This window comes from Schistocerca cancellata, chromosome 5, assembly GCF_023864275.1.
Source record: "Schistocerca cancellata isolate TAMUIC-IGC-003103 chromosome 5, iqSchCanc2.1, whole genome shotgun sequence".
Taxonomy (NCBI): Eukaryota; Metazoa; Arthropoda; class Insecta; order Orthoptera; family Acrididae; genus Schistocerca; species Schistocerca cancellata.
The window spans coordinates 483,696,428-483,711,824 of record NC_064630.1 but is presented as its reverse complement, the minus strand read 5'-3'; the positions used below and the strand labels follow the sequence as shown (position 1 = coordinate 483,711,824).

At 43.4% G+C, this 15,397-nt stretch overlaps 1 protein-coding gene across 1 annotated transcript in view; it reads left to right on the top strand.

The window, feature by feature from the left end:
- Window positions 1-5,086: 5,086 nt before the first annotated feature.
- The window catches only part of LOC126189025 (nuclear receptor coactivator 3-like), a 299,208-nt gene continuing 288,897 nt past the window's right edge, over window positions 5,087-15,397 (top strand). The window contains exon 1 of the mRNA XM_049930852.1: window positions 5,087-5,893. Coding sequence (XP_049786809.1) covers window positions 5,865-5,893 — 29 coding nt within the window. The 5' untranslated portion in view covers window positions 5,087-5,864. The remainder of the gene's footprint in view (window positions 5,894-15,397) is intronic.

Here is a 15,397-nt window from a genome sequence, read left to right as displayed (position 1 = left end):
TAAATACACTGTCGGAAAAAAATCGCAGCACCACAATGGAGTTGTTCGACATAAACAAAAGTTGGTAGGCGTGTTTCTACATGTGAAAGGTAATGTCTATTAAGTTTCACGCCAGTAGCGTAAGTGTGGCGCTCGTAGCTCAGTATGAGGATGCAAATCAGGTTTGCTTTAAATACACGCTTTAACGGTCTTGAGCGTTAGTTGCCTTTGACATTATACGTGGTGAATTGATGTTAGTCAAGAATGCCTTTAAGGCGACAAAGACGCCATTATCAACACCTCACTAAGTTTGATCAAGGTCGTGTAATAGGGCTACAAGACTTGGCAGGAATGTAGCCACTGTACGTGATTACTGGCAGCGGTGCTCAGTAGAATATACGGTCGCAAGAAGACGGTCACCAGACGGTACCGAGGGGAAGACCATCGTGTTCGGCGTATGGCTCTTGCCCATCGTACTTCATTTCAGCAGCAATTTAAGCAGCAGCTGGAACTACATTCCACAAAGAACTGTTACACATCGGCTACTTCAAGAACAGATCCGAGGCAGACGCCCTGTAGCACGCATTCCACTGACTCCGAACCACAACCAGCTGGGAATTCAGTGGTGTCAAGCGAGAGCTCATTGGAGGGCAGGGTGCGGGTCTGCTGTATTTTATGATGCAAGCTGGTTCTGCCCTGGTGCCAGCAATGGCCTTGTGTTGGTTAGAAGGTGGTCAGTCGATGGTCTGCAACCAGCCTTCTGCATGCTAGACATACCGGACCTACATCAGGAGTTATGACATGAGATGCGGTTTCATACGACAGCAGAAGCACTTTCGTGGTTATACCATACATCCTGGCTGCAAATTTGAACGTCAATCTGGTGATTCGACCTGTTGTGCTGCTATTGTTGAACAGCATTCCAGGTGGTGTTTTCTAACGTGATAACGCTCGCCCACATACCGATTTTGTAACCCAACATGCTATACAGACGTCGACATATTGCCTCGGCCTGCTGGACAATCAAAACTGTCTCCAGTCGAGCACATACGGGACATCACCGGACGACAACTCTAGCATCATCCACAAACAGCATTAACCGTTCCTGTATAGACCGTCCAAGGGCAACTGGCGTGGAACTCCATCACAAAAACAGACACCCGGCACCTGAACAACACAATACATGCATGGTTGCATTCAACATTCTGGCGGTTACACCAGTTACTAGTGTACCAACATTTCACATTTGCAATGGCGTATCTCGCGCGTACCTTAATAAAATGGTTCAAGTGGCTCTGAGCACTATGGGACTTAACATCTGAGGTCATCAGTCCCCTAGAACTACTTAAACCTAACTAACCCAAGGACATCACTCACATCCATGCCCGACGCAGGAATCGAACCTGCGACCGTAGGGGTCGCGCGGTTCCAGACTGAAGCGCCTAGAACCGCCCGGCCACAGCGGCCAGCAAATTTTAATCACTTAAATATATTACCTAGAAAAATGTATTCCCGAAATTTCATTGATCTATAGTAATTTTTTTTGCGTTGAGATTTCCTTCCATCAGTGTATATGGCTAGGACCTTATGTAACTGCTAATGGCAGATCTTCAGTACGAAGTACAGACTTGTACATACAGCGGTGAAATCCGGTCAGAGTCTAATTCGGTCTACCATTTTGAGTTGAAATTCCTAAACTTCCAGTTTTTTATTCCGTGCACGTAGAGAAGGGACACCCGAACAGTTATAGAATGTTATAGGGCTAAATTAGAACATCAACTGATTTCAGCACCTGCAGTCGTGCAAACATACCTGCCTTCGATTATTGCTATTAGGCAGGCCGTAGGAACATTTTGTTATTTATTATTTCCGACCACACAAATATTTAGCAAGACAGCGATGGATTTTATTTGTATGAAGCGCTTCTTTCACATACGACTTTCTCTCGCTAGTTTTATAAGATCTCAAAGCTCCTTTATTTCTTTTCTTGTCCTGAGATATTAAAAGACGTAATAGTTTCATAGTTATCTCGGCTACCAGAATTCGTTATGGTTTCTCTTCAACAATTAGCAGTTACGACATAGAGCGTTCTTATCCATCAGTAACGTCGTCTCCACTAAAGGAAAATTACAATAAAAATAAGTTTCTGTTTCGTACATATACAACTATGCTAAATGTAAATAATGTATGTAACACTGGAATTTCCTTACAGATATCTTTGCCAACGGTAAATTTGGTATATTACACGCACGCATTATCACATACTGTCAAAAACATTAATGAATTTGCCATCCAAATTAAAGAAATTAACATTCACCGGCGTATTTTCCTCATGTCTATCATGGATAGACTGATTAACATTCCTACCGAGGTCAGTTGCTACCATTTGATATCGTAAATCTGTGTTCAAATTTACCTGTAGTAGAACAATAGAAATATTTTAGAGTAACTTAATCAATGTACTTATATTATAAAGGTAATTGCACAATGTGTGTACAGCTAAAACTCAGAAATGAGTGGCGGTACGATCAAAGGAGTTACATGATGTAGTAGCCAGTTCGGAAGCAAAATGGCGAAAACAAAAAGAAGAGCGAAAAAACGAAACAGGCAAAGAGCGCGAAGCACATTTAAGTTTCAACGAACGAGAATGAGCACCGTGAAAAGCAGAGAAACTGAACAACGAAATGGAGTTAGAATACGTTTACAATAAAAAAATTATCTCATACTTTAAAGTTTATTCTTTTATTCCAACTACTAAACCATCTTCTTACAACTCCCTGAGCGAAGCCAGGTACCTCAACTAACTATATATATAAAACAAATCGATTATTACTTGCTGAAATATCAGAGCTGACTGCCTTGCTAGAGCTTTTACTATTACATCAGTATTTCATCTTCAGTATCAAAATATACTAACGCCAATGGGCAGCAACTTGGCCCTAGCCGACATATTTCTTAATCACTTAGAAGATAATTTTCTAAAAAGTAAAAGCTAATTGACGGAGAAAATAACGTATTACAAAAGATATGTCATGACCTCTTATACTGTCCAGTGCCGCCACAAATGAAATATATCAGCTACTAGCTGAAGAAGTCAGCTCCCTCCATAAAAACACAAACTTTACGCAGAACTTGCAGTGAACTATTCAATAAATTTCCTGAATCTAACGTTCAGGAATGACGAACAGAACATGTTTTTGCCATATACAAGAAACCAGCTGTCACAACCGGCACAGTATACAACTCGTCACATAACCAATATCATACAGACAGGCAGCATTCATATCTATGTTACACTGAGCACACAGCTTATCAACAAACCAACACAGCGCGACAGAAGCAAACACAATCAAAATAATAGCAACAAACAATGGTTGCTCAACAAAATTAATAGACAAACTGTCCATCAACTCCAGAATACAATCAAAGACGAAACGTTCACAGAAAACAATGAAACTAGCACATAAATACGTAACGATACCATAATTGGATCCTGTCACGCAAAAGATTGATTCTAACAAACAAAAACCGCGATGTCAAAATCTCGTTTGCCACAAATACCAGATTAACGTAGTGAAATTCACACACTAAGTTGCTCTGATTGCAGTTTGTTTTACGTAGGAAAACCTCGGCGAAATTTCAAGGCAAGGCGCGTAGAACACGTAAGTGGCTTCAGACTTAACCACCATAAAAAGTCATCGATTGCAAGTCACATGTAGAAAATATACAATGAGACACAGTCAGCACTAATTCAAAAAATATTGTGCTTGGGAAATACAGCTGCCTCTTTATTCGCACGAAGTAATAAGTGTTATCGACGAGGGATCTCAAAGTGATTCCATATTTGTAGATTTCCAGAAGGATTTAGAGACCGTTCCTCACAAGGGACTTCTAATCAAATTGCGTGCGTATGGAGTATCGTCTCAGTCATGCGACTGGTCTCGTGATTTCGTGTCAGGAAGGTCGTAGTTCGTAGTAACTGACGGAAAGTCATCGAGTAAAACAGAAGTGATACCTGGCGCTTCCCAAGGAAGTGTTATAGGCCCTCTGCTGCTCCTGATATGTATAAATGATTTAGGTGACAGTCTGAGCACGCCTTCTTAGATTGTTTGCAGCCGAGTTTGTCACTTACCGTCTAGTAAAGTCATCAGATGACCAAAACAAATTGCAACTTGATTTAGAAACAATATCCGTATGGTGCCAGTTGGATCTGAATAAGAAAAAGTGTGAGGTCATCCACATGAATACTAGTATAAATCCGTTAGGTGTCGGTTACACTATAAATTATACAAATTTAAACGCTATCAATTCAACTAAATACATAGGGACAACTTCTATGAACAAATGAAATAAGAACAATCACATAAATAGTTTTGTGGGGAAGGGAAACCAAAGACTGTTTTTTATTAGCAGAGCAGTTATACGATGCAACAGGTCTAGTAAAGAAACTGCCTACACTGTGTTGTGATTGCATGGGCATTACTTAATCTAAGTATTAATACGCTCAATACTCGCGGCACAAACGCAAACTATGAACAGACTAACATGACGCGTCAAAATGTGTTTCACTTACAATTATGCGACGAACAAGAAGTATTCAATTAAACCACAGTTTTCTGTGGCCGAGTGTGCTTTTATGGCATGTACAAAGTGAAACTTGCTTTTCTACGTTTCGTAATTTTTACAGAAAATGTTAAGTTAAGTAGTTTGTAATTTGTAAAGCACTGAATATGTGTTTATTGTGATGGTGATCTGTGGAGCAACAGTAGTATTGCAGGTAGTACCAACTTCGGCACGTCCTTTCTTCATGGCTTCCTGTTATGGTAGTACTGCGTTGAGGTGAGCAATAAAATTATTTAACGAGAAATTATTTATCTATCCGAAACTCTCATTTGTATATACTACTGACGTTTGTAGAAGGTCACGATGTCATCCGCGGGTTTTATCGGTAGTATGGCGCGGGAAGGTTGGCAATGAAATAGCGGACTGGCGCGAGGCGTGCGGCCGCGACGGTGCTGCCACCTGGCGGCATGCTGCTCGGCGCTGTGGGACAACGGCGGCCAGTCACGCAGCGGCCCGCCAGTGTAGGAGTAGGAGCTGTGTGGTGTGAGGCGTGTGTGTGAGTGGCGTGGCGCGGTGTGGTGTGCCGAAGCGGGGCGCCGTTGCTGCCGGCAGCGGCAATGTCTCCTTCCCAGCCTGGTGGCGAACTGAACCACAGTTGCCTCAGCAGCCCCTTCGTGCCTGAAGAAACCGGCCTTCGCATACACTCCGGAGAATAAAGTGTTCCTCGTACGACGTTTCCCGATGCATCAAACACTAAAGGCTGCGACGCTGTGTGTGTGAACAAAACAGTGTTTCCGCGACAGTGCTGAGTCCTGCTGACGCAACAATAAGCGTAACACTACTTGCCAGGACTGTTAAACGCTAGAAATTTCTGTTCCCTATTTCACATATAAGTGTGAGTCAGTGTGCCTTAAGTTAAAGGAATTTTTTTTTTTAATCAGCGCGTACAGAAAATAAGTGTAACTTTCCGTGTGTACTTACTAGGATTTCTAAACAGAGTTTTTCAGGATCACAGCGCGGTGCGTTAAGTGTGGTGACAGCGCAGACAATTGTGAAATACGAGTTGTTTAGCAGACCCGCAGAAATTACATTTTGTCTGTGGCTGTGAGCAGGTGACGCAAAGCTCGGTCTGTGTGTGCCAACGGAACGCTGCAGATTGAGGTCAGTGATTTCGGAAATTGGGTCGGATGTGACGCAGCGTCCTTGCTTAGTGCGTGTGTACATGAATATTGCGCCGGGCTCGTGAAGGATATACCGCCAGAAACGCACAAAATATTCGACAAGTGGCAAGGATTGTTATCCCTAATGCTGATGCACGACCCATGTCAACAGTCATCGCTGAAAATGCGGGGTGAGTATTTGCCTAGTTGATTTTTCTTTTCTTTGTCTTTTTTCGGCCCATGGATAAATGTATTTCTAGGAAGCCCAAAGGAGGCGTGACGGGCAGTACCGCGGGTATACAGGGAGGAATGTATCGGGGCGAAAGTGTGTGTGTGTGTGTGTGTGTAACATCTTCGATCGCTGCAGCGTCGTCTCGGCAGTGCGTCGCGGCCGTGATTGGCCGTCACGGGTGTCAGTCATGTGACCCTCGGTCATTAGTCCATCTGCACGACGCTTGCCAGCAGGCTTGTGGCGGGTACTGTAGGTGGTCTTAACGCAACGAACCTACTGTTTCTTTTTTTTTTTTAATTTGTGAAAAAGAATAATTCAATGGGCGCTTTTCTTTAGGAATGTCGGCTCTTTATTACAGAGACAGTTATCGATTTCTGTTACAATGCACAGTACATTGTTTCAGATTAAACTCGTCGTTAGGTGTTTGCCAAGTATTCGCTCAGATAACAATCTAGAGTAAATATCATTTATTTTGTGCTAAACAGGGCATTGTGTGTTAATTTTGTTGTCCTGAATGTAATTGTTTTATGACCTGCAGGTCCTTTTCTTCATGGTACATTTCAATTGGTTTCTTCCCGTCGAACGGGTATTTCTAGCTTGGGCTAATCGTTTGCTCTGCATGTCCACTGTGCCTTACATACTAGAGAAACTTGATGCACTTTCTGATACTCTTATACAATTTCATACTTCTTCATTCTTCCCCGTTGTCATTACTGTCAACTAATTTGTTCCCATGCTCATATTTTCATCAACAGACATACTGCACATAGCATTCTGGAGAGTCATTCTGTACATCCCAATCTGTCTTTGTCCCTTCAACTTTGTGCCCCTGCTTGCCATATTAAAAATTCCTACATCCCTTAGCAGAAATGTAATTAGCTTCCCCTTTCTTTCCGTGAAGATTTTTCGGAGAATGCTTTCCTCCAATGTCCTTCGTATTAATTACTGGATATAAGATCCACGTCATATGCAAAACGGAGCTTTTTCATATGCACCCAAACATGTTTCAGCACCTCTGTGCCATCCTCAGTGGGCTTTTTTTTACGTAAAATTAAGGTTTAAATGAAGAAAATCCACCGAGGAAATGAGAGATACTGAAACATGTTTGAGTATATATGAAAAAGCAGTGTTTTGCATAACCTTACATCCAGTAGGTTTTAGCACGGCTCATGGAAGAAGTGTAAACATAATTATGAATAGGCTGTGTATTGTATTATATCGTGTTGCTTACATTTAAGCTGTACGAGTATACGTATTTGCATGTAGAACGGTTCTTTATTTCCGGACAGAACAGAAATGTTAAACTTATAAATAAATATTAGGTACCTGATTATAGTGGCATCCTGACGAAATACTTCGTACCCGAAAATTTTTGACTGAAGCTGAAAACTGTTATCTCATACAAATTTAATAATACAGTCGCAGATCTAGACAGTTTGATGCCATTTTGTGTTGTTTTTCTTCCTGTCTTCTTTTCGTGGTCGCGAGCATAGTACTCGGATGGCGCCGGCCGTTTGAGTTGTTGAGAATATCGGCAGTGGTGAAGGAGTGGGACAACCGGCGTCAGGCGGGCAGTAGCAGCAGCCCCAGCAGCAGCTATCAGAGAACGCGCTGGCGGCGGCACAAGCTGCGGAGGAGACTTGGCAACGCCAGCCAAGACGGCCAGCCGCGCGCCGCGTTTCTTCTCCCGTGTTCCGTGCTCCGTTCCGTTCTGTTCCCTTCTTTCCCCCTCGAGCGCTGCCCTCCAGGGGGAGTCGGGGGTTGTCGGCGCGCGCCCGCCGTGCCTCGGCGCGGCAGGGTGGAGCCGTCGCGTCCCGCCGAGTCGGGCTTTAAAGCGGCGCCGAGCCGAGCCGGGCCGGTCCAAAAATCGATACGGGCGTCGGTGGCGGTAGCGGCGGCGGCGTCAGCGCTCGGTGAGGCAGGCCAGAGCGGGACGGGCTGAGGGCGTTTGCCCCAAACTGCGCGTCACCGCGGGGGTAATGACACGGCGCGGGATGGGGCAGAGCCGCGCCGTGTGGGACAGGCCGGCTGCCCGCCGCGGTGCGTATCGACCCGCACGAGGGTGCGGCTCCACTGTGGCTGTGGCCCGCCTTGGGCTAGGTAAGGGTCGTCACCCCGCCGCCGGCCGACCTCTGCTTGCGGGACGCCGCGGACGCGCCTCGACGCGGCTGCTTGCTGGCAGGGCACCGGCGCCGACCTTGACATCTTCCCAGCGCCCCCACACACTTCCTGTGCGACACTTAAAACCGGTAACACTGGAGACGGTCATTTTTATTTAGCAAACACTAACTTGTTTGACGCCAAACCTCTCCATCGTTGATCACGTCTATATATTTGTTCAGGCCGCAATTCACATTTTGCCCGAGTTTGCACCCAAATAATATAGTGTCGGACCACCTTTCGCTCTGGTGCAGCAGCTCGACGTGCATGGACTCGAAATATTGAGTCATGCTGCCTATATAGCCGTCTGTAATTGCGGAAGAGTTGCCGGTGCAAGATTCCGTGCACGAACTGATGTCTCGATTACGTTCCATAAATGTTCGCTCGAATTGTCCACAATGATCTTCAAACCAGTCGCGTACAATATGGCCCAATGACATGGCGCAGCGTCATCCACGAAAATTCCATCGTTGTTTGGGAACATGAAGTCCATGAATGGCTGCAAATGATCTCCAAGTAGATGAACACAACCGTTTCCTGTCATCGGTTCAGTTGGACCAGAGGACGCAGTCCATTCTATGTACACACATCCCACGCCGTTACCGAGCCATCAGTAGCTCGCACAGTACCTCGTTGACAACCTGGGTCAGAGGGTTCGTGAGCTCTGCGCCACACACGCACCCTATGATCAGCTGTTAACCAGCTGAAATCGGGATTCATCTCACCAGACCACGGTTTTCCAACTCTCAGGTCCAGCCGATATGGCCACAAGCCCAGTACAGGCGCTGCAGGCGATGTCGTGTCGTTAGGGCTGGCACTCCCATCGGTCGTCTGATGCAGTAGCCCATTAACGCCAGATTTCGCCGCACTCTCCTAACAGAAACGATCGTCGTTCACCCTCATTAATTTCTACGGTTATTTCACGCGGAGTTGCTCGTCTTTCTGCACTGACAACTCTACGCAAGAGCCTATGATCTCGGTCGTTAAGTGAAGGCCGTCGGCCACCGCGTTGCTCGTGGTAAGAGGTAATGCCTAAAATTTATTGTTCTCGGCACATTTTTGACACTGTGGATCTCGGAATACTGAATTCCCTAACGAGTTCCCAAATGGAATGTCCTTTGCTTATAGCTGCACCTACCATTCCGCATTCAGAGTCCGTTAATTCCTGTTTTGCGGTCGTAATCACTCCGGGTACCTTTTCACATTTATCACCTGAGTCCAAATGACAATTCCGCCAATGCACTGTCCTTTTGTACCTCGCGCACGCGATACTACATACTGCCGCCATCTCTGTATGTGGATATCGCTATCCCATGACTTTTGTCACCTCAATGTATTCTGCCTTTGGATTGTCACTATTGCATTTTAATAAAATAAGTGGCTGGGCCTGGTGCTATAGCGGTAAAGAATGTTTGTGCAAATCGAAAGGTGCGAGATCGAACCCGATTTGAACACGGATTTTCAGTCTGCGTTTTAACGTAGTATTCACTTCTCAATTGTGTGGAGATTTACCAGAAACAACACGTGATTCTGATTCCACGTTAAACTGTAGTTTCTCCTTTTCCCGCGTCGATAACTGGGTTGGTTGGAGATGCTCAAGTCGCTTTACTGGCGTCCAGTTGAGACGCACCAATGCAATATTATTATTAAAACTGTACTTTTAACAGTAGGCTTGTTTCGGCTGAGTTACCATCATCAGATTATCAAAGTAGTAGTAGTAGTACATCATTTGGTCCTTAAGAGACATGTACTACCGAGTGGACCCACAAGAGCATAAGTATATTGTAATAAAACAATGAAACACAAGACACAATGAACATGTCACAATAAAGAGTACCCAGACAGTCGCATCAGTACGTAGTGTACACCTCTCTGTTAGCAACTCAGGAGTCTGTTCTAGCAGGCAAACGATCCGATCATAAAGGTGCCGAATGGCATTCTCCGATAAAATGTCCCAGGCATCTTGCGCTATTTTTTTAAAATTTGGACCATACCCCATCCCTGTTCAATGGGCGAGGGTTATGGTGATCTCGCTTCCAGGTCAGTTGTTGGAAACCTTCAAGAGCACGTTGCGTCGCTGCAGCCGCATATCGACGTGCTCTGTCCTGCTGAAAAGCACATCACCTTCCTGTCGAAGACGTGGGAATAACAGCCTGTGATTATTTTTCCCTGCAGAAATAGTAAGTGTGACTACGAGTTGTAATTTTGCCCTCCCCCTAACCCCCACCACGAAACTTGGAACAGGAACCTGTCTGTCTTGGGCGAATGCCCTCCCGAATAGGCAGCTTACCAGGTCTTCGCCAAACACGTGCACGTCCATATCTCACATACAGGCAGCACCTTCTCTCATCACTGAAGACATTCCACTCTCCAGTCGACTCTTTCACGGCGCCGGAGTTGCCAAGCTTGGCGGTGTCAGTGATAGCCTGACAGAGGCACATGTGAGCTTAATCCAGTTGCAAGCAGGCCGTTCCCGATGGTGCCTGATGACTCAGGAGGTGCAACATGTGACCGGATTTCGTTCCTGGGCGAGGTTCGCTCCGCCACCGTTTCTCGCACAGTGCGTCGATCTCGAATTGCGTCTGTACTACGCGGTCGGCCAGAATCTGCTAGAGTCGGTAATTCCTCAGACCAGCGCTGAAAGCAGCGACACAACACCCTTACATTGTGCCCATTATGGGCAGAAATCTCTGTATACGACCATCCAGTTTCCCGCAGGCTCACAATGTGACCCCATTCAAATGGTAGAAGCTGTGCAACAGGGTATGCACTCGTCGGTGGGAGAAGGTCGTACCCTAGAATGAATATTGCAAACACTGTTTGCCTGTAAACTCAGCACAGTTTCTGCCTTCGGATACAAAACAGAGGTTGCACAGACAGCCCTTCTGAGCGACGTCTGAACTCCGATGAGCGCGACAAATGAATCACTAGCACTGCAGTCCCACAGTATGCACATATGAAAATGGATTAAAAACTGTCATTATATAAATGATTTGAAGATGGTCACATTGTGAACGAAACCAGTAACCATTGTAAATATTTTATTGCCGTCAAGATGGTTTTTAATCCATTTTTAAAAGTACCCAAGTATTTGCAGGTGTTGACTAGTTATAACTGCCGGTACATAAGATATTAATTTGATGCATTTCGTGAAGTGTACCGTTTTACGTTTTTTAATATTTAAAGAAAGTTGCCAGTATTTGACGCATTTGAAATCTGATTAAAATCTGGTTTAATATTTGTGCAGCTTTCAGACAATACTTCGTTATAGATAACAGCATCATCTGCTTAAAGTGTGAGGTTACTTGCGCCCAACATCCTGAATTATATTTTGGATGTATTCCAAGCTCTAACTTCCTCTACGAGTCACTCTAGTACCATGGAAGCTATTTCCAGACGTCTTCTTAATACATGTCCTATCATCATATCCCTTCTTCAAGTCTTTGTTTTCAAATATTCTTTTCTCTCCGATTCTGTGGGAACCTACCCATATCTCATCAGCCTGCTTAATTTTTAGCGTCGTTCTGCAACTCATCTCAGACGCATTTATTATCCAGTTTTCGGGCTTTCTCACATTCCGTGAGTCAGTGCCATAGCATTCTATGTTCACATTCTCAAGAATTATCTATCGCGAGCTAAGGCCCGTGTTTGATGCGTTATACTTCGTGAGGACTGCTGTCTTTGTCTGTGCTAGTCTGCTTCTTATGACTTCCTTGCTTCGTCCAACATAGGTAATTTTGCTTTAAAGAAAACAGAATTCTTTCAATATCCAATTATGAAACAAAGTTTATCGCTAAACTCAGTTCTGCTACTCCACACTATTTTCATCTGTCTTTGATTTTCTTTCAATCCATATGCTGTGCGCAATAGTCTGTCTATTTAATTCAATATGTCCGGTAATTCTTGCTCACGTTCATTGGGGATAGCTAGTCATCAACAAAGAACCATTTTGTTATTTTTAGCAAAACAGCAAAATCCGGTTATTCGCTCGTGTGATCGTCCTACAGTGTTCAATTTCAGTCATTTTTTGTTGAGTTGTCTCTGCAACTGACGACATGTATTGCAAATTTCTATTTACTAAATAGATCCCAATATAGGCATACGATAATGTATTGAGTTTGCAACGACCTAACTGAACATGGCAAAGATTTATTACTTAACTAGCCATCACTTTGCGGTTAGAAATTGTGAATCAGCGTAATAGTTAATCCATCTTTCATTCCAGTGATAAAATCGTCTTAGCAGCCTAAGAACCTTTGTACTTGAAAGAACGAATGGCAGCGGTGGTAAGAACGAATTTAGCAAATAGCCTCAGCTTGTTCTGCGAACAGGTAAATTTCGTAATTGCGTCGAAAAGTTAATCCGGCACCTTCTTGTTAGATTCAGTTAACATAGATTCCACGGCGAATTGAACAGAATTCTCTCATAAGAGAAGAGTTATTGCTGTGTTGAAACTGTGACGTTGCTAAAGTTTTAAACATGTAACGTATCTCCACAGTGCACTATGTTAATATCTCGATAACTACAGTTCTGAAAAGAAAGAAGAAAATGACAGTATTGATAACGAATGTTACATTTATTATTTGCTTTGGCTAATAATCTAAATGTGTATCTGCCGTAGATGGGGTAAAAACACCTGCCAGCGGCTAAGATAAGTGATGTAATTTGATAACGTAAATGGTTACTGGTTGCTGCAATTTCTTCCGCAGGTTTCAAACAATCGTGAAGCCTCTGTTATAGCAATTACTGAATAAGACATTTGTAGTAAAAATGCCAGAAAACTGGAGAAGGAGTATATGCTGAAGTATATTTCCGTACTAAAATTTTCTCGGGTTGACAGCCGAGTCAGTGTGTTGTTTTCCAGTAACGTTTCAACAAGTTTCTTACTTGCCATCTTCTTCGCCTGAAAATAGCAAGTAAGGAACTTGCTGAATCGTTATTGGAAAACAACACGTTGACTCGGCTATCAACCCGAGAAGATTTTATCATCGAGATTCGCCGAGAAAGCCTGCATTCTCATATATTTCCGTAGTGTAAAAGCCGCAATTCGCACTCGCGAATGAGCGTCCTTGCATATAGCCAGCCGCATACGCGCTCCCATTCAGTGCTACTATGTACTTCCTGGTTGTTAGCAAACGGTTTAGCTTCAGCAACCAGAGGGCATGACAAACCGATTAACTGACGGTATAAAATATGCCGAATTCATAAGCCGGTAGATTAATGTGGAGCCTCTTTCGCATAATCATGTGTTTTGGGTAACGAATGAGTCCATGACAGAAAAGAGATATACGACTTCATGTAGTTGCAACTAGTAATGGACTTCCACATCTTTTACGTGTTCTTCCTTTAAAAACAGTGACGTCACTCCATTTGAATTCCGCCTTGTTGTTTCAGATAATGGTTAAGAATTTAACGATTGAACTTGCAATAAATCCCTTTGAAAATAAGTCGACGTTAATCGGACTCATAATATCTATAATGAACGCTGACATGAGATTCACCATAACTAAGCATACATACGACCGCATTTTTTTTGTAATATACTGCATTAAAATGCTCAGTTATACTGTTGTTCATTTAACATGAATCCCGGCGCGTTGTTAATATTACCCCCCATTCGCGAGCCAAGTCCGACCAGAAACTAGAGATTCTATTCGCACAGTACTATCGCCTAATACCAACAGCACTTTGGAAATACTGTAAGAACGCCTGGTTAAAGACTAATACTCTGTCTAGACTTTTACCGGTAGATAACAATGATTCGAGTTCAGTCTGGGCGACGACAGAAAAGCGAAACATGTTATGTCTTAATGTTTTACTTAATTGCTTCAGAAATTTTATTCTTGGGACGCTACACAAAATACCGTACCCAGGTAGCAACGGTACGTTCGGACTGTAACCACTCCCTTGGTGTTGCATTTAAATGTAACTAGGCAATAAATAGAGAAAAGGAACGAGCTTGGACTGTCTGCGTCAAGTTTCGTTTCATGTGCAATAAAAAAGTACTCGTATTCCACGCTGAGCTGACTGGAACTCATGTAGATAGAACAGCCACCACTCTTATCTGACTGAAGTTAAATTAGGAAGGAATGATTCTTTTGTCAGAGAGTTGCCGCCTGTGTCAAGTTTTGATAATGTTGTCTCAATACTTTAACTGATATATTTTATACGTTTTTAGGTTCCATGGCAATTCCATAAACACGCTTGTGCACCGGACTGTAATCACGATTACGTACAGTCTAGCACTCTTTTTCTAATAAATAAACGCTTTTGCCTTTTTACAATAATAAAATAGTTTCGTACCCCCATGTGTTCTTTACATTGGAACGCGTCTGGTTCGGAATAATGGCCTTTATGCTATGTACTCGTCGAGGATTTCCAGAGGATTACCTTGAAATTTTTGAGAAAATTATGCCTATTTGGAACTTTGCCCTCTCAACTTCTCCAAGGACTCTCCTTGATTTTGTACAGGTCATTGCATGCGTTCGTAATGTTCCATGAAATGCATCCTTGTCCATATCGGCTCTTCGATTCCAAATGAACAGTGGGCACAATAAACCTCATATAGGATAGTGCGTACTATCTGAAAACGGCGTGACAATCGAAAACTGCCGTAATGATTGTACATCAGTAGCAAAAAGCCACAGAAACGTTTCACATCCTTGATCTTATTCATATTCTCTACGGATTGATGTGTTTGTCTCTGCCAGTCCTCGTACGCATATTATTATTGGCACTGTAGATGCTAAGTGTCAAGTTATTTTATGACGGTGTCAGATTTGGACCTTTAAAGGTTGAATGGAATGTTGGGTTGGAGTATATAATCTGGACTTTGTTTTTAGATAACAGCTGCCGTAGTTAGCAGTTTATGCCCGCAAAGAACGAAATATGTTTCGTAGCCAACGAAAATAGCATTCACTGGGTCGGGACTATGTAGTTCCCTGTCCGAAAGAAATAAAAAATGTTCATACAAACATCACATTAGAGACTCTCCCTATGCCCATTGTTTTAATACTTTGCTGTCCTGCTACATTTCACACATATCAGCGCTTATACGTATGTATTTGAACAATTTATCCCAGTGTGTAGAAATTACTTCAGTCTTTATTCCAAATGGTTATATGGTAGCAGTAAGAGGCTTCATTTTTTTCCACAGCGGACCCATACTTTTTCCTGTTCTCGATGGTTTCCTGTTGGCGCTGTTATATAAGTGGGTCCAAGTCGCAGAGTTATTTTAAGTAATACTAGATCCGTGGCAAAAGTTACTCTCAGATGTCTGCCTCTTTTCTCATTTGTACAAAAA